This window comes from Lineus longissimus, chromosome 11 (genome assembly GCF_910592395.1).
Source record: "Lineus longissimus chromosome 11, tnLinLong1.2, whole genome shotgun sequence".
Taxonomy (NCBI): Eukaryota; Metazoa; Nemertea; class Pilidiophora; order Heteronemertea; family Lineidae; genus Lineus; species Lineus longissimus.
In genome coordinates, this window is record NC_088318.1 from 13,691,356 (window position 1) to 13,710,820 (window position 19,465).

General features: G+C 40.7%; 3 protein-coding genes across 6 annotated transcripts in view; 2 read left to right on the forward strand and 1 right to left on the reverse strand.

Annotated features, from left to right (window-relative positions):
- LOC135495749 (core-binding factor subunit beta-like) overlaps positions 1–5,211 on the forward strand; it is a 47,860-nt gene extending 42,649 nt beyond the window's left edge. For all 3 annotated transcript variants that reach the window (XM_064784633.1, XM_064784634.1, XM_064784632.1), the window contains one exon: positions 1,153–5,211. Coding sequence is in view for 1 of the 3 variants with exons in the window: in XM_064784632.1 (XP_064640702.1) it covers positions 1,153–1,209 (57 nt within the window). In the remaining 2 variants the exon portion in view is untranslated. The remainder of the gene's footprint in view (positions 1–1,152) is intronic.
- A 4,316-nt stretch (positions 5,212–9,527) lies between these two features.
- On the reverse strand, positions 9,528–14,283 carry LOC135495686 (cilia- and flagella-associated protein 418-like). Its single transcript, XM_064784535.1, has 6 exons — positions 14,034–14,283; positions 12,617–12,683; positions 11,865–11,932; positions 11,422–11,487; positions 11,084–11,232; positions 9,528–10,702 (listed from the first exon to the last, which is right to left on the reverse strand). Exons 1-6 carry the CDS (start codon positions 14,165–14,167, stop codon positions 10,596–10,598), a joined length of 591 nt encoding a protein of 196 aa, XP_064640605.1. The 5' UTR covers positions 14,168–14,283; the 3' UTR covers positions 9,528–10,595.
- Positions 14,284–15,129: 846 nt separating this feature from the next.
- Positions 15,130–18,361, forward strand: LOC135495815 (dual specificity protein phosphatase 3-like). Of its 2 annotated transcripts, none has more exons than XM_064784780.1 (3): positions 15,130–15,325; positions 16,755–16,978; positions 17,433–18,361. In XM_064784780.1, the coding sequence occupies exons 1-3, from the start codon at positions 15,186–15,188 to the stop codon at positions 17,711–17,713; spliced, it is 645 nt and encodes a 214-aa protein (XP_064640850.1). In that variant the 5' UTR covers positions 15,130–15,185; the 3' UTR covers positions 17,714–18,361. The 2 variants fall into 2 exon arrangements, with proteins under 2 accessions (XP_064640850.1, XP_064640849.1); XM_064784779.1 differs by lacking the exon at positions 15,130–15,325 and adding an exon at positions 15,662–16,058.
- The last annotated feature ends 1,104 nt before the right edge of the window (positions 18,362–19,465 follow it).

The window sequence follows — 19,465 nt, forward strand, 5'->3', positions numbered from 1 at the left end:
TGGCCATTTTCTATAGTGCGCAGTCAGGTTTTTAGCCTGCGGTTGACACCTCACAATGCAGCATTGACCAGAGATGAAATATCTGGCAAACTTCTTTGATCTAAAGTCATCATCTTTTGTGAGGTAAAATCAAGAACAGCTGGTTGGACCATTGTTTGTGTTTAATTCACATTCATTTAAGGTTGTTCCTCGGAAGCAGGACATGATTTTTTGAATGTTTCCACTTCTTTGTTTGTTAGTGCTGTATTGTAGCGGGTGTGATTTTGACAAGTTTTCATGGACCCTGTATATGGATTTTAATTAAACCATGGGCTCGTGGTCTACACCCTTGTGTTCTTGCACCGGCCAGTTTGTCCAAGATTTTCTACCCGAGTTAACACATTGACGGGGAGAGAGAGTTCCTCAGTCTCTCTTGTGAGTGCGCCCAGGTCATAGGTCTTTGATTAAACAGCTATCTTTCGGTCAAATAAAAATTTCATGCTGAAATTACGCCAATGAAAAGAACAATTTACGTCCTCTTCAGCTGCCTTTTGTCCATTTCCCCTTGGATGCATTTTTCTTTGCATTAATTGAGAAAAGTAATGGGGGAACAAAACATGTTTTAATAAATCGGTTAACCAAATGGTTGTTAAGTTTTCACCGAGTGAATTAAACAATGAGTGTTCTTGATATCGCGTTGATTTTGCTGATAATTGCTGGGCGCCCAATAGCGGCAGTGCCTATTCCACATTCAATAGCAATCTTTGTTAATGTGATGTTGGTTTTATACTATCTTTATGATTTAAGTCACTTTTCTCGATATCTGACGTGACTTATTTCAGCTAAAGATTTCAAAACAGATTAGAATTTTTTCCCACTCAAAAAGTGCAATTGAAAAAAAATTATGTGCTGATTAGAATTTTTATCATGTTGTTCAGTGCAGGTGCGGATGGCAAAAAATGACAGAAAATGCTCTTGCAGATCAATTAGCATTTGGCTTGATAAGAAAGCTTAACCCTTTGAACCCTCACAAGTCCTATCCTAGCATCCTTTTATCTTTTTGCAGAGCCCTTTCCAAATGCAGCTTTAAGGCAATTTTAATTTCTAGAAAACAAATTATCGCTTCTCTATTTCTTCATTTTATAATGTCATGTTTATATTCATATTTTCCAGATACGGCGAAAATTGGCGGAGCCGAGTCCGAGTTGTACAAGTGGAAGTAGCGACTAAAGATCTCACATACATTTCATCGCCATGGCAACGCATATGTAAATAGTGTATAAATTAAAGTATCGCCAAGATGCAAAATCACCAGTCAAGGGAAGAGCATTTGAGCGTGGAGTTGAATATGGATTTTCATTTCTTAATGATGATAAAGCAGGGATCAGCCACAGGAAAAAAACTGACAAAACTCTGATTAAATTTACTTTGTCTTTTGTATCCTCTTTGAATGAGGAGTCAGAATTTTGAAATTGTCTTCTCAAAGATGTTTGTACAAATGCTGATCTTCACTGACAGAAAGTGTCAGATATTTTCACAATATGTCAAAATAGGTTAGACAAATTCTATAAGCTGAGATGTTGTGTGTGTTTTAACACATTTCTTTGTGATCAATCATTGATGGTAAACACTGACAAGACCATTCAATCAAAATTACTTACAGCAATAGCCAGAATTTTGTGTCTTCTCAAATAAAACACTGTCAGAAAGTGTCAGAAATATTCCACGATTTTCAATATTAACCTTTCCAGTTGCTCAGCTAATGTTCGTCATCAGAGTTAAAATTCACAAGACATCTCTTGGGTGTGACTGTGATTTAGTTTCTGGTGTTGAATTTGAAGTCATGTGTGAACTAAGTGAATATTGCTGTTTCTTTCTGTTGCGATGCATTCCATGAGTTTTATTTGCAGAGCGTGCATTTCGAAAGTATGCGTATTGTGCGCTCATTCTGAGCAGTGGAATCAATTTCTCATAATTATGCAGCGCGGTGAAGAGCCCTCTGCGGACTAGTGATTTTTGTTGAAGCAACCATGCGTTTGAGATTATGAATTATAAGGACTAATGCAGACTAGAAATTGTTTGTTGCAATAAAGATTTGCAGCTCTGACTGCAACAAATATTGCTAATCTGTCAAGCCCTCTACAGATGGTACCCAGGCCATACTATAAATGGTTAATGGATTAACTAAGGTCACAAAAAATTTTATTTAGCAAATGAAATGTTTTCACACTGTGGGGGTGCTCAGGTAATTGGCTCAAAATATCATGACGTTTTTACTACCAGAAAGACTCTTAACCGTTTTGTGCAGCTTACCTCATCTAGTCATCTTTTCGACCCATTCAGTTCTTACTATTGACGGTCATCCATCATAATGTTCCAAAAAAAGAGAGTATCTTGCTGAATAAGAAAGGTACACAAACATTCTACCAATGGCTACACTTTTGGATGTTCTGTACTGTAAACTATACATTAGTGGTGGCCATCAGTAATTAGCAGTACTCCAGACTCGTGTTTTCCAAAGGTCACAACAAGATAGACTCTCGCTATAAAGAGTGTATTAAATGAAAAGGCCAGGGGCCATTGTGCTCACTGGATGACAACGACAGATGACAGACACTGCCGTGTTGTGTAGACTCACCGTACCGGTGAGCCAAAAATCCAACCAGCATATTTTTCACATGGTTATAAATCATGATGCAAAGGGAAAGTACAGTACAAAGTAAGGGCAAATACAGTGGAACCTCTCTATTCAAGAACACCCGAATTGAGTGGAAAGTACAGTAGAACCTCTCTATTAAGGACACCCTCGGGACTGATAAGTGCAGTCCTTAATAAGGAGGTGTCCTGATTAGAGAGGTCAAATAGGGAAACACCAAATTTGGGACCCAAACTAGTGTCCTTAATAGAGAGGGTGTCCTGCTAATAGAAGTGTCCACCAAGAGAGGTAACACTTTAGTCGTCTTTGATTTAGTCACTCCTTTTGTCACCTGCTTTATTTCTGACTTTATACCGTTAATGGTTGGCAAAATGTGGTGGTTGTAGCATTTTTGATACACCTTGTATAAAGGTTGCCATTTGCCTGATGCCAATAAAAGGGCACTTTATGTTGAGAGCAGTACTATGAATTAAAATGATTCCATTTTGTATGTACGTGTATATATATTTCTGCTTTGAATATACCAGATTGGACCAGACATGAATGTTCGTAAATCACCTTAAGTGTAAATACAACAATAGCGCTGCCCGTTTCATTTTTCAAGATTTCTTTGAAATGGTTTTAAAATGTAGTATTCCACTGAAAAATTCGATTTACCAAACCACTGTTTCATTTTTGGAACCAAGCTATCACAATTTGTCATTAGCAGCCATATCGTTCAGAAATTGGATATTTGAGTTATGTTATTTTTGTGTCTTATAAGTTTGTGGGCGAAGATACCCATGTTAACTGTGCCAATTACGGTGTCGCTAACCAATTATTTTGGGGCAAAATTTTATAATGTAGATACTGCTTACCATGTTTACAGATTATTTTGATTATTTTGGCTTATCGAAGGATGCAGTGTTATTGGGAAAACAGGAATATTAAGTAGATGATGCCCATTGAATCTTTTAACTGAGCATTCCATGATTCACCTACCTTCAAACAGAATGCAGTCGTAACTATTTTTCAAATGAAAAACCAACATATCTCACGCTCAAATTGTCACCTTTAAATAGATACAATGGGTTTCTCTAAATATTCCATTTATGAGGTCACAATAATTTAATCCAGTTGTGCTGCATCCCTTGATAATAGTGCTTTGTGAATCTGATTTGCGTTAGTAATAGTGCTAACTACATATTTTAGTTATATCGATACTATAATAACTTTATAAGCCGGTAGCAGCATTACCGACATTTTTGAGTTAGTAATGGTATTAACGAATTTGAGTTAGTAGCAATACTAACATGTGTATATATTATCTGATGATGAAATATTCAATATAGCATCATTTCTTTTAGATGAAGATGCTTGCCTGTACATTTAGAGATTAAACAGGACAATATAGATTTTTTGCTGGAAAGATCAAGAAATAAAGGAGTTAAACATCTAAACTTGGTATAAACAGATTGGTCGATAGAAGGGCTGTTCATTTACTTAGCACACAATAAATGTTAAAAATATTCACAAGCGTTTTATTTTCGCCCACTTTCAAATGTGAACTGAGAAAGCGAGAAAGTTTAACTCTGATTGAGAATGAGCATATTCACCAGTTGTTGGTCTTGAACATTCGCCATTTTTAGTAAGTGAGAAATCAAAAGTGTTTCAAGGTTCTTTGATTTTGGATAAATACAAAAAAATGTGTAAATCTTGATTTAAGGATTGGTCCATTCTCCAGTTTGTTTCAGAACACGAGATGTTACTGAGCCAAACCATGTAACCATGCCAACTAAGAAATTTGAAAGAAAACAAAAAAAGGACAAAAGATTTATCTCTTTCAAAATGGATAGAAATCATCTTTAAGATGACTGGTGAGTCAAAAACACTACAGCGTCTCACCTCGGGGTGTATGAGAGGTTATAATAGCAGTTGGTGGACTTATGGAACTGCTCGGCACTTTTTCGAGTAAACAAACATAATTTGTCGTGCCAACCCTTGACACATTGTCCAGTTATCACCCGGGGAGGTGTTTTAGTGTAAAGCTAGGCGTGCTTTCTCACCCCTTGGCAGCGAACATTTATTTGACTAAGTCTGGAGCGATAATATTCATGAGTTTACTCACACTTTTCACGACGACCCATCATGATTTATGGACGTTATGTGGACTGCGGATTATAGGACTCTAACCTTCAGTAATCAGCGTCTGGCCTCTGGGGGATTGGACTCGCGCTTGGACCACTCCTCAAACACATTCGCATCGTCATCTGCAGAGTAAGAGTTATTTTTAAAAGATTTCAAAAAGGTTTCGCCCAAGATTTCAAAATGAAGAGTCATGCTAACACTGTAGATCCGTTGGGAAATTTTCAAAGACTCTCAACAGTGATTTTTCGTCTAAGACAAGGCCACATTTTATATTGTACATTGTTCTGAAAGGGTTAAAATGATTCCCATGACTATGTTATGTGGCATAAAGTCTTAATATATTGTTCTGGAGCAGTATTTATTTCAATTTAATTTATTTGTAAAGGTTATTTACTTTGTTGATCTCCAACAAATATCAATGAAAATAAGATGATATGAATAAAATTATAAAAGAGTAAAATTGAAGTTGTGTTCTTGCTTCTTTTCTGTGTTCTAGTCCACAGTGGGTAAAGATATCAGGTTGTTGTAATGATATACATGCTAACCTGAAGAGGAAATTACATGAAAGAAACAGACAGACAAAAGAGTGGTTCATCTTGAGGGATGTACAAGCCCATGTATTTCAAATTTTTATTCCATTCTACCCCTCCAACACTATGATAGAAAAGCCTGGTTTATTTTGCGTTGCCAGGTGAACCAATATACAGTACAACCTCTCTATTAAGGACCCCCCCTCAGGACTGACAATTGTTGTCCTTAATAGAGAGGTGTCGTGATTAGAGGTCAAATTGAATGGAAATAACCAATTTGGGACCACAACTAGTGTCCTTAATAGAGAGGTTGTCCTTAATAGAGAGGTTGTCCTTAATAGAGAGGTTGTCCTTAATAGAGAGGTGTCCGCCAATGGAGGTTCCACTGTAGGCCTACATTTACCCACCTTCATGAAACGTATTGCCAGATACCAGTCACTTATGAAACTGTGGACTTCGAAGTTGTCAGACTCATCAAACTTTACTATTGGCCTACCTTGGAGCACGAAGGATGCAAAAGTTGTCCGAGACTTATCTCATCTTTTTCTCCATGCTATAGCTGGAATTGAAAGATATCCGTCTCAACTCTCTGTGAATCTTTGAATTGCCAAAATTGGACCAAAAATGAGCATTTTAGACTTGCAAGAGCGTGAAGAAAAGGATTTTCACTTTTGCAATCATCAATGTTTGGGCCTGAGCACGTGTTCCACCGATACTCCGCGTATTTCTCAAGCACAGATCACAAAAACCACATCAGCTTCGTTCCAACATTCTCTCAGCGGCACCCTCCTGACCTCATTCTTTAAGGGTCACGTGGCCGTCAAGACGCCGCAGCGCACTTGGTGACGGGCGGGGCTCTTCACTACATAACAGTATAGGGCCTATACATGTAGCTCATTAGCATCATCCATCACTGCAGCGCTACTTACTAATCTGTATGGAGACGGGCCAAACTTCTGTCCCGATATAACAGTACTCACGACACTTGGCACCAGTGGTTTTCAATATAGGCTAGGCCTACTATACGATATCAGGATGACTGGAGACATTCTCCAAAACATTCTCCAAAGACACCATTAATACGCCCCCGGTTTATGGTTCACGTACTATCACTGCTCGGAGTATATGGGCTGGATAGTGTGTCTTGTCCGAATAATATGTGATGTGCATTGTCTTGACCTGTAGAAGTATAATTGTCCGATACTGGACTGCGGTGCCTGCTCATAAGACCGATTAAGTGACCTGCAGGATTTAGGGCTGGGAAAATAAGGGGTTTAGCCTAAGCACCTTTGGAGTGGTGGTGATGATGTGAGGGATATGCACAAGACGCTTTCAAATCTCACCGGCTACCACCAGTATCATCCGTCCCTAGGCAATGTTGACATGTGACCTTTTATGATCAGTAGCATACGTCGTTATACAAATCACTTGAATATTTTATTAGCCGGGATATCAAATAGTTTCGGGGTCAAAGCATAATTTATTGAATAAATCGGCTGTATCGTTGACTATCCTCCTTGCTTTCTTTACACACAGCTGTCGTTGTATGTCCTGGGGTTAGGGACGCTGGCATAAAGTGCCTTAGCCAACTGGAGGGGTTTGACATCTTAAAATTGTCACTAAGATGATCATTGTAGCATAAGATGCTGTAGCGTTAAGATGCGTCAGGCTGCGGGGTAGCGACAAAAAAATTGAACAGACAAACAAATTTTCAAACACTTTCCTAAATCTTGGTCAGGTTGGAGAAAATTAAGTTGAGGAAGATTGAAATAAGTATCAGAGAGAAAGCATTGAATAACACCATAGAGACTAAGTACCCTTTGACAATTCCAATAATGTGTTGATTTTCAAATATCAGTTACATGTATACATGAAAGAGCAACATCACAGAACCCTGCTTTTTCTCAAGTCGGAGCCAAGCCAGAGAAAGGAAAAAAGAAGTATGTATCAGTTGAACCTCTTTATTAAGAACTCCCATTGACTGACATGGTGATTGAGAGGTGTCCTGTCTAATTTATTGGAAAGAACCAGGAAGAAGTAACGTTATTTCCTCCTGAAAATGACTAATACATATGGGACGAAAGCCAGTGTCCAGTTTAGAGATGGGTGTCGTCAATAGAGAGGTTCTCTGCTGAAGACGACACTTACTTTGTTTTGTTGGTGATCGAATGCAACCTATGACATTTTCAGTGTAGACTATCATATCATCAGACAGTATTTCCCCAATAACAGATAAAAGTGTCTGGCTGCCTGATGATTCCTTGGGACCCCAGAGGAGGAATATCATACTTACATGTACTAGCTTGTTTTCCAGTCTATATAAAAGAAAACTTTCAATTCGTTTGTAGACTCATCCCCCCCGTCCCTCTTCTGCACTTCTGACTTCAATATTGATGAGTCGGTCACAGGTTAATGGAAAATGCACAACTGTACTGAACCTTCAAAGGTCAGTTCCATTCATAATTCATCAGAAAAAGTATTTTTCGATATCAGTTGGTGCGCATAGTATTTCTGTAACTGTAAATTGGACGCATGTGCAACAACAAAAGTTCATATTTTCTGAAATCTGAAACTGTTTGCATTGGCCCCAAGGGTTCTTTTATACAACTTAACACTACTCGGATATAATTGGTGATATCGGGGCAATAATATGATAACATACAATTATTGATATCCTCGACTTATTGAAATGCCCCAGTATGACCTGTAGAATTCAAATGTTTTATTATGCCAACTGACACAACCGGCATAGGGTCTCAATTGAACTCCTTTTACAATTTGTCGCAACAGAGCCAGGTCATTTCTTGATTCATGTTGTTCACCTGCACGCGAGGCAATTGACATAATATATTCTGTTGTTCATTACAGATGCTGGAAGGCATGCTCATGATGAATATAGAAATGAACAATTCAACATAGAAGGGCTTTATCATTTACAACTCAGCCGACTCAATCTCAACTTTGACGCTGAATAACAATCGTTTAGACTCCCTGGGCAGCCCATCGCGTCATCCTGATTTGGTCTCCTCATGCGACAGGACGAGGCCGCTGTCCAATGTGCGTTCGAAGTGTAGAGACAATTCACATTTTAAATCCTAACTTGATCTTGGTCGTCATGGTAGTGTCGTCTGCTGAGCCTCTTTTCGGTACCAGAATAATTGAAATCCCAACGTGATCTTGGTCTTTATGCCCTGGCAGTGTCGTCGGCTCAACCTGAGAATCGGTTTCGAACAACCAAGTCCAGTGTAATAATGATGTGGTGTCCTTACAAAGGACTAGGGTGAGGTGACCCGCGGTCTCGAGCTTTTAGACCGGAGAAAATCATCTTGTGCAAGCTGGTGACTACGATCAGTCACTCATGTAGTTTTCTTATCATACCAGTGGTTTTCACACTCTCCTCTTGGCCATCCTGAAATGCAGGTTGTATTGTGTGGTACGAGAGGCATGATGTATATTGAAAATCACTGACTGGCCGTTGTACCAGGATGCCTCTTGGTCGAACTGACGAATTTACCGCCCCTTTTTTGCTCCAATTATAAACAATTAAAAGCCACATATTTCGTTCGAGGACAGTCTGAGGCTGAGGAAGAGGGTTTTTTTTTAAAATTGCAGTGAATTTGTCAAGTTTCTGCCCGCTCTTGATATTTTAATGACGTTGGAGTAACAAGTCCCATCCCAGGACGTGATGAGGGGGCTCTTTACAGAAGTCTCACGATGGACGAGCCCGGTATTATCTCGTGACACTCCTCCAACTTCCCCCATCCCGAATTGTAGAAAATTTGGCTAATATCAAAATATCCCGGTGTAAAAGAAATGCAAGTCCCCCGGAATCCAAGTCCGGTCCTTTTGTTCAAGTTAATAGAGTAGCAGAGTTCCTTTGTTAAGATTATGTAGCTAACCCTAACCAAACCATTAACCACATTCGTTGACAATACACAGCTATTGTATGGGGTCCTGCATTCCTAGGACGTCCATTCCTTTTACACCGGGATAACATCCTTGATTCTCTGGCGTCTCAAGCAAGGTCCATCCTCTCTAGCCGCTACCGTGGTGCCATCTACTAGAATGTCATGGAACTGGCACTTTCTGATTGTCCCCACACTCCAGACGCAGTGGACCGGCCTCGTTCCTCACCCTGACGGAAGGACGTTCAGGATGACGAAAGGAACTGCATAGGAGTCTAATTGTCTGGGGAACAAACAATCAATCTACCGACAAGAATGAAAACTTTAAACTTATTTTGAAAGCCATTTTATTTTGCGACTCCAAAGTGGAATAGAACAGTAGTGATACAGTGCAGCATTTAAGGGAAACTACCAAATCAATAGTTAGTCAAACTTTCAAGGAGTTAATGAAGAAACCGTTTGACTTTTGACGGCCATGAAAAGTTTAGTCCTGGATTCTAATGGTAGTCCTCTAGCACTCTTGTCATCTCTATAAAGAACAGGCAATCTATTTTCGTTAACGACTTGGTGCATTTTAAAACAGTACATCATCATGTATGTGCTGACATTAGGAGCAGTACAGAGAACCCCAGTGAACCCGAGATTCCTCCAACATGTATAGTTTCCCCCAGCCTCTTACAAAATTTATAGCTGGATTTCACCAACAAACAATAGGAAAATGACAGAGGACTAATTCACAATATTGAGACAGTCTTAGGGGTCCACATTGGTTAAAATCCTAGCATAAGACATGCTGCCACATAGTCGTTAGTAAAAACTTATTTTGTTCAACTTGGCCCTTATCTCCTCTATCAACGATTAAAGCTCAAAATTACAGACTTTTTGCTTATTGGCACAAACATACATATTTACATTAACACGAGAGAATAACATGTACACATTAAAGCTCAAACTTGCTGAATGTGGAGAGGCTACCACCACATATCTGGCAGTGCAAGGAAAGGACAAAGACGAAATTAGCGACGATGAGCAGAAGCACAACTTGTTTGAATAAGCAAGAGTTATATCATCATTAGATGACAAGGAGAAAAGTCATGAACTACAACAACTCAGCTGTGCAGAGCTACACCCCCTTTTGGCCCCAAGTATAAAAGGAAAAATAAAGACCTCACTTTGTTTTTTATTGGAACTGCCTCTTGACTGATATGATTGACTTACAGCATAAAACGTACAGACCAAAAAGAAATTTTGTCTCAGAATATGTACTGGTACTTCTTCAGTATTTAGGAAAACCAAATAAGACGATCTAGATCACACGGTGGTTTCAGCAAGAAAAGACTGAGGTCGTCACTGAAGTGACACTGTTCACAGCGAATCGGAAAAGATTGTCATCGTCAGTCAGTGTTTTCCACACACCCACTTCAAGTTGAGATCCTTGCAGTCGGCGATGTTGACAAGTTCTTTAGCTGTAGTCCATTTACACTGGCAGGCATAGGCTTTATGTCCTACAAGTAGAAAAGTGTCGGTTACGCTACAGAAAACGAAATGTTGAAGTTTAGATGAATTTCAGCCCATTCCTGCCGACAGTCATTCAGGTTACATAGCTTTTTTTTACAGAGCTTTTCACGTCTCATAGGCATGGAATTCAAACAATAACATCTCACGGACTAGCCAAAATAATGATGTTAAGCTCCCAGCAACAAGCAATTTAAATGGCTGTCACCTGCAATCATGATCACATGCAACAAAAATTACTTGTTTGTGGTAGTCACAGCAAGTGCCTGTGACAAGAATCAAAGAACAGGCATCAAACCGCGTGATTATCGATTTTTAACCCACAAATGAGATATCTTTTTGTCACAAAAGCTCTACTGATGAATACACACCTTTCTTCACTTTAAGCTTGTCTCGCAGTCTCTTGAAGTCAGGAACATTATTGCGAAGAAATAAATAGTCAACGGACGAATGCCAGATGAAATCATCAAACGACACCACTTTAAAATCACAGTCAGTGCAGCGTATCTTATCACATACTCTGAAAAGAGAAATACGGCCAAGTATTGTCCTAATCCTTCATTATATTTAAAGTTGTTACAAATGTGCATGGAGTTCAACACAAGCTTTTTGAGCAGAGTACCCTGTACTGTTTTAATACTTGTTGATGTCTCGTGGCACACGGGCCATCAACGAAAGGAAAATGTCTATAGTTGAGCAAAAGCCATACCTTTGGTTCATAGAATTTGCTAATCCCTGAGCATATTGACTCCCTCCTAGATACAATGGAAAACATCTGAAATAGTCAATGGATATGAAATGAATCAAACAGATCGCTGTAGAAATTGTATTTTTAAGAAAAGGGAAAAGCCCACAAAACTTTCAGATCCTGAAATGATATCCAAATCAGATTTTAATGTATAAACTTTCAGTGTTGTCTGTTTTGGTAACCAAGTTTAGCAGTCCTAGAGTGTTCCGCAACACAGTTTTTTGGTCAGGGTGGTGTCCTTTGGCCAGTATTTCTCTCTACTCTTCACTGGGGAGAAGGTCACTAGGGAGAAGGTCTCTGAAGACAAGAGCTGGAGTCTGGTCTCCAGCTTAACATTCACATCCAGCAGATTCTCGGAAGCCTATCCTTTGAAGGGGTTTGTCCTAAAAAACTGGTAGACTTACTTTTTTGTTGCAGATGTCACTAACCTCGTCTCACCACCCGAAAGTCGAGGAGAGTCCGTGTCAATGTCCTGTCAGAAGAAAATGATCGCTGAATCATGGGTTTGAAATAAAGATACTTTGATTGAAAACAAAAAATACCTCCAAAGATCTGTCATTTCAAAGTGATCACTGCAGTACTGTAGAAGCTCTCACTTTAAGAACTATAAGGATTCTGACAAACTGTATCTAGATTACTAAGGGCAATATGACAAATTTTGGCTCAAAATTGGTTGCCTCCTTGAGATGGTGTCCTCCCTCCTACAGTACATGTAGTTTCGATTGAGGGAATTAAGTTCCTCCTTTCTGTAGTGATTTCCCACAACTGCCAAGTGGCCGTGAATTATTTTATTCATAATATGAAATTTATCTAAGATAGGAAAAAAGACCTCAAGTTTTGCAAAGTAAGGTGGTACAATACTTGACTTGCCAAACTCAGCTCGACGCCGAACTGCAGCGCCACTCGCGGACAAAGATAGAACAACTCGACATTTTTTTTCACCGGTTTTCTCGCTGCGCATGCGTACCAGCGGAAATCAACAAAAGATGACGCTGGTACGCATGCGCAGCGAGAAACCCGGTGAAAAAAATGTCGAGTTGTTTTATCTTTGTCCGCGAGTGGCACTGCAGTTCAGCGTCGAGCTGAGTTTGGCAAGTCAAGTATTAGTATGTACTTCCAACTGCACCATACTTGCAGTGGGAACAAAATATCAAACCTGGTTCGATTCTGGCAGACCCATAATATCATCAATCATGTCATCCAGATCATTGTTAGGTTTTCTCCTGAAAAAAATTAACAATTCTGTCTAAGTTTTGGTTATACTATGGCTGGGGATCATTTCCAACAATGTATCTTGATCCCAAAACTAAAAGTCCCTGCGGCCCCTCCTCCACACTTACAGTACACTATCATTATACACAAGGATATTTTCAATTCTGGCCCCTTATAAGACCCCCTTTAGGAGGGGCTCTTAAGATACACGTGTGTGCGGGAGTATATAATGTAAATGAAGTGAAATAAAGAGAGTAAATATTGTATATCCAACAAACAATTTTTTTTGGTATTTTTCTGAATTAACTCCGTTGAGTTTACCGATTTCTCCGCGATCTTCCGGTGGTGGTTGCTATCCCATTGGTTGAAATTAATTTAAATCTTCATGGGAATTCGCTACATCATATGCCTAAGAAATTGGCCAATTATATTAATATTTTTATCAGAGAAATATCCGTCCTAAATAATGACAGAAAAGGGTGGTTTATTTCAATTTTGTGTCGACATGATCGAGGTCACGTGACATAAAAACAAAACAATCGCACACACCCGTCCAAAAAAGGCACTTTAAGAAAAACAAATACGTTTTTCCAGCTTAAAACCACACTGACGACTAAGTTATATTGGTCTACTGCCCAAATCTGAAGTATCAAATTGAATCACAAACTAGAACTAGCTCTATTTAGCTATAGTTGCGTGAAAAATTCGGGTGAGCGACGTACATTCTGTACCCTAGCGGCCAATAATTAAACTACTTTCAGCCGTCTGCTCCGGTCTCGTTAGGGAGTTTTTCCCAAATGTACGCGATGATGACGTGCCCCATTAACAGGACGTAACATCTATTTTAAAATGCGTTTCGAAAGTGAATGCATGAGGACAACCCATTTGTGTCGTATATCACTGGAAACGCCCGATTCCCGTGAATAAGGTCAATCACAATGTATTACATTACCAAAACAAAAATGTGTCGGAAGGAACTATATGGATGGTCCCATCGCACCCCCCCCCCTCCAGCAGTATGACACAGAAGGGCTAGTTGACTGTCCACCGGGGGGGTTTGGGGGGAGCTTCCCCCCAACGCACTGGTAAAAACCTATGTCGACGGAGGGGGTTTGGGGGGTGTCCCCCCATTGTAACAGCTGTAGTTGTTAGAGCTTGCACTTAACATATGCTCGTAGGGGGGTTCGGGGGAGCTCCCCCGACCTAAAGGGGGGCTCACTAAGTTCTTGACTTTACATATTAATCCACTGGAGATCCGTGCTACCCCCCCCCCCCACCCCCCCCCTCCAATCAAACACAAAAATAGTGTACATCCCGGTGGTCGTTTGCCGGATTTTAATCTGGACACCTATGGCATGCACCTTGAAAATTGACTGTTGTTTGTTGATTGTGGAGACGGCCTTCCATTCCGGCTCGTTTCACGAGGTTTATTTGAGGTTTGCTTGCAGAATTTGGATTCTACTTCATCCAGAAGGTCATCTAAATCATCTGCCATTGTGATTATTAAAATCGGAATTCTCTTTGAATGAAGAAAATCAATATTATGATAGGAATCCAAGGAACATTTTCGTTGTTTTTTTTCTTGTTGTTGCAGTCGCAATAATATTGCTTGCACCGATTCCGTGCTTACCGAAAAGCGACTTGACATACAGGTTATTCTTGCCTATAACGTCTTTGGGTGGCATTTGCAATGAGGCCCGATTGGGCACATGATAGTGGTTCTTGAATAAATCATACGCGATCGAGCAATACTAGGCCTAGAGGGCGGAGTTTACTACAAAGATTTCTTGAGTATTCACACCCACTCCTGTTGATACCCCTTTGTGGGCCTAATTAAATGTATGGTACATCTTCAGTTGCCCAAGAAGGTATAGAAGACGTTATAGACAAGGATAACCTGTATATTTTCTTATCGCCTAGTCAATATCAATGCTTGACGGACAGAATATGAATGAAGCCGGAATGCAGGGGGAGAAAGAACGTGAACGATGTATCAAAACTAGTCAATATTTTGAGGAAGTGTCACGGATACTAAAGGAATACAGACCAAAGAAATTGCCCATCGTTCGGTCCTCGAACTCTGGGCCCTCTCATCTTGACCCGCAATGTTTTGAGACCCTAAGCTCGATAGTGGTGAGGCAAACGCATGAGAGTCAGGATGGGCCCTCTTGGGTGGCGACAGTTCGGGATGCGCTAAAACCGACGGAGTATACCGAGGTGTTCCCTAATGTGATTATTGGCCAAAAGTAAGTTGACAGGTATCATCCCCACCCCCGCTCATGTACATTGACTCATGTAGCGTAAGAGCTACCACTCATTTCATATGACGTCATCTTCGCCGGTATAGGCCTACTTGTGAAAGTCAGTATTCCCAATACAATATACAACGGCTATTTAAATCGTAACCTCTGCTCGTGGAGAGTGGCTCGACATGGTGAGTCAGTATTCCCAATACAATAAATAATACAACGGCTATTTAAATCGTAACCTCTGCTCGTGGAGAGTGGCTCGACATGGCGATGGAGGAAGAAGTGTTAAAGGGTATCCAAGAACTGACTCAGATAATTGACGAATGTCGACCAGAAGGGGTTAGTCCCGTTCGTCACGCGTTATTCCCGACTGAGGTCTTTCCAAATCTCTTCTTAGGCCAAGGGTGAGTCATGATTATTTCTCAATCGCATGGGCCGATATTTTGATTTTGCCATGCAGTGCAACGCTATTAATAGGTAGGCCTGTAATAGTCTAAGTATGTATACATACATACTTAGACTATAGCACTTTTATATGCCTAGCTAGTGGTGCGCGTCAGTCGGTAGGTGTCACTGTATCCGCTATACCGTAGTTTCAGAAATTGCTGAGGAGATTCAGAATGCATGATCGTAATCGTAAGAGCCACTAAAATGCCATAATTGGTCATTTCTAATCAGTCCTATCATTCGCAATACTAGGACATGAGCCTATAACGTTGTCTTGCCACCTCACCGGCCACCTCACCGGCCACCGTATTCCACCCTGTCCTTATTTGGGTGTAAAGGAAACCACATCTACGTCATACGCTCATTATGTTGTTAGCGAATCAATAAATAAGCTGTGCTTCTTTGGATGCTACACTAGCATAGATTAAAAATATCGGTGACACTGGACTGTGGGAGAATTTTTAAACATTCCGAAATGACTGAGGATAAGAAAACGGCCGTGGCTGGTTTCGTGGCGGAGATAAAACAGGTTGTGAAGGACGTGCGCCCGCCGGGTGTTCGGTCGCAAGCAGACGACGGACCGTCAAGGGCGGGAGCCCGACCCACGCCCTGGCTTTTTACCTATCAAGGACTAATAGCCGATCTGGAACCTTTCAATGAAGTCTATCCCAACATACTTCTTGGGCAAGGGTAGGTTGTTCTTGATCTTCGCCTCTCAACGATGTTAGCGTTTGTTTGCTGCTGGAACAACCTACTTGTGGTTAATTCATCGAGATTAATTAACCTCCGTGAACATGCGCGTCACATACGTCACTTTTCGCGGTAAATTTGAAGATTAATATCGTTTAATTGTAAAAAAATATTGGTCGGACAGCGCACGGCCGACGATTCCGCCACCTCGATCGGTCGCAACCGCTCCTGATAGATCTAACAGTAGGCAGCATGTTGGTCCCTCGTTCAGGTCTTGTTTTCTGCCGGCGCTGGAATATCGTCCTCTTCATATCCTCGGCTTCTGCTAATCATTCCGCTATTTTATATCTTTTACAAGTCACCGTACTAATATTGTATATCTAGACTCCTATGTCGTCCATTTCGTCATCTTGATCGTTCTGTCGCCCAGTACAGAAAAAAGGCGATCAGGACGAAATTGACTGCGGAGTCGACTGGCGTCCAACAGAAGGGAGGTTTGCAAGTCCATAGTATAGACATAGTGGAAATGCCCGTGACTCATTGGTTTCCATGGCCATGCGCCGTAAGGATTGCAAGCAGTGACAGACCCCAGCTGACAGACTTCACAGGAACATTGTACAGAAAAGTATATTCCTAATTTGTCCTACTGGTCATGTTTCATGTTACATTTGTATTTTGAAATGTTCGTCATTTCAGGACCGTTGCTGAAGACATCAAGAAGCTTCGAGATCTTGGGGTGACCCATGTCGTCAACACCGCAATGGGGAAGAAATTCACCCAGATTAACACAAATGAGGAATACTACCAGCCATTTAAGATAAAGTTCTACGGGTTTGAGGCGATGGACGTCATGACATACCCAATCCAGAAACACTTCCAGGGGACGGCTGATTTCATTGACCAAGCACTCAAGGAAGGAGGTAGGTGAAGATCCGAGTCAATCCAAAGTGCAGTGGTGGTGTACACCCAAAAAACAGGGATTCCACAGATTCTAAACATTTAACATTCAAAGGAAGGGTTCGACCAGAATTAGACAACGCAGGCGATTTTTGCCGTACGACGACAATGTCAAGGACGGCGCAGCGTGAGTCCATGCCTGGAACAGGGTTGACTCGTGTTGTGGCAACATGTAACATTTATTTCTAATTTTTGACCTAATAGATGGTTATTGAGCCCTGGATTAAGGCACATTATATGTAAGATCGATAAAGACGTATGGTGAAAGTAACTATTGGATCCTTTGACACATTTGCATGAGCCCGTCCGATCGAGTCACATCCAACTGTTCATCGATAGTGAAGACAGCAACCTACGACAATGTGACACTTCTTAATGATGTCAACTTCTACATAATTTGCCGATTACCTCTTCCAGGGAAAGTATTTGTCCACTGCCACCAAGGCCGGAGTCGATCTGCCTCGATCGTCCTCAGCTACCTCATGCTCTACCAAGGGATGACGGTCAAGGAGGCTATGAAGACAGTCCGCTTAAAACGGGAGGTGTCCCCAAACGATGGGTTCATACGGAGGTTGTGCGAATTGAACTATGACTTGCAAAATAAAACAAATAATGCTGTTAGTGACGCTGTTGGAATTTCCTGTGATGTGGAAACACCAGTTGTAGACGAAGTTGTGCAAAATGCGACCGTAGAGTGATGTGTCTAGATTAATATGTTTTCATCATTTGTAGCATTTATATGACGTTTGATCTATACGTCTCAGGGGCCATGCGCTCGTAGATTCGTGCAACTCGAGGCAGGGGCGGTTGGCTTGGCGAAACTATGAAGCCGTTATACGAGACCTCCCCTTCTTACGGTAGCCTGCCAGTGGTCCCGCCAGAGCCTCGGGCGTTCAATGAGAGTGCTGTCAGGATCGTTGACTATCTATGCAGTTGCTCAATCTCGGCCGCATAATCTATACTGACCGTCTTCAATCGATCAGACAGCGAAAGCGGCCCTTAAAGGGACGATTTGGAATACACTTTTGAGGCCGAGTGTCTTTCAGTGATACTGGAATGTGTTGCACGTCAAAGTCCGCCAACTTTTCCAGGCTAGGCATATGAAATAAGTATCACCAGCGTCATTGGTAGACGTAGCATTCTTCAAAGTGCACGTAATATATATAGCGACCATTTATATAAAAATGCGGACATTGCACATAGAAAGGGTGTGTAGGTGGCGTGTTTAACATTACTGGAAGTTGAACATTTATGTTACTTTCTTTATATGGTGGTTACTCATATTGTTTGTACAGAACAAATATTTTTATTTGGAAAAATAATTGTTTGACAATGCTGAAATAAAATAATATCTGTCTGTAAAATATATAGTGTCGCAGTTACTACTTTCGTCTTGACGGGTTTGAGTTGTCCTATGGCGCCGGGTGGTTGTTCTCCATCAATTTCAGTGTTCCCAGGGGTAAACACAGAAAAATGTCCATCTTTCAGCGTTCCAAACAATGGGGGAAAACACTCAATCGGAAAAACTCGAAAATGTTACAACGAGGCAACTTTAAATATTCCGTGAGCAGTGAAAGTCTACGCCAACTGTTCCTGCTTATCGACTGTAAATACATGTGGTTTTATACATTGCCGTATATCCCATACAAAGTTCTCCTGCACGTACACACATCAGGATTAATTGGAAAATTGAATCATCAGTTTTATGTGCTACTAATTACCCCTGCCTGCAGTCAGAGCTGGATAAATTGCTCGTTATCTTTTATGTCTGCAGGGTAATTACAAAATGGCAAGTTTTTGATAGACCCGTGATCGATAATCATTTATGCCCATATAAAAAACAATGAAAATTGTCTTTCGCTTAAAGGGACAATGGTCGCGAGCTTCCTCTCGCCTATCAGATGGTCAATATAGAGGTCAAATAAGCGTTAAATAGATATTAACGGAATATCTACTTAAAGGAATTACTGTTTAACGAAACTAAATGCTGATCAACAGGAATGCAATTCAAGTTCAACGGGAAAGATAACGGTGAACGGGAATATATATATCTGTTTATTCCTCCTATTATAGAAGATTACAAAAAATTCAAAGCAACATATAACAACTAATGTACACTATTTACATACATTTATTGTGACCTTATTGGTACGCCATAAATATAGGCCTATGTGCGGAATTCAGAAAACAAACAATTACTGGATACTTTTTAGTTTATTGACAAAGTTAAACTATTGTAAAGGCGACCTCCCTTCCTGACTGTAAAATAAAGAGGTGCGTGCGAGGGGAGGAGTTAACATGACTGACCCTGTTATGTGAGGACTTCTTACGGGGGCTCTAGACCTAATCTAAAGGGACCGTTGGGTATGTGATTAAGGCGGTCACTGGGTAGCATAATGTTCCTATACTTGCCACCATGCACCGCCATTTAACACACTGATGCTGAGCCC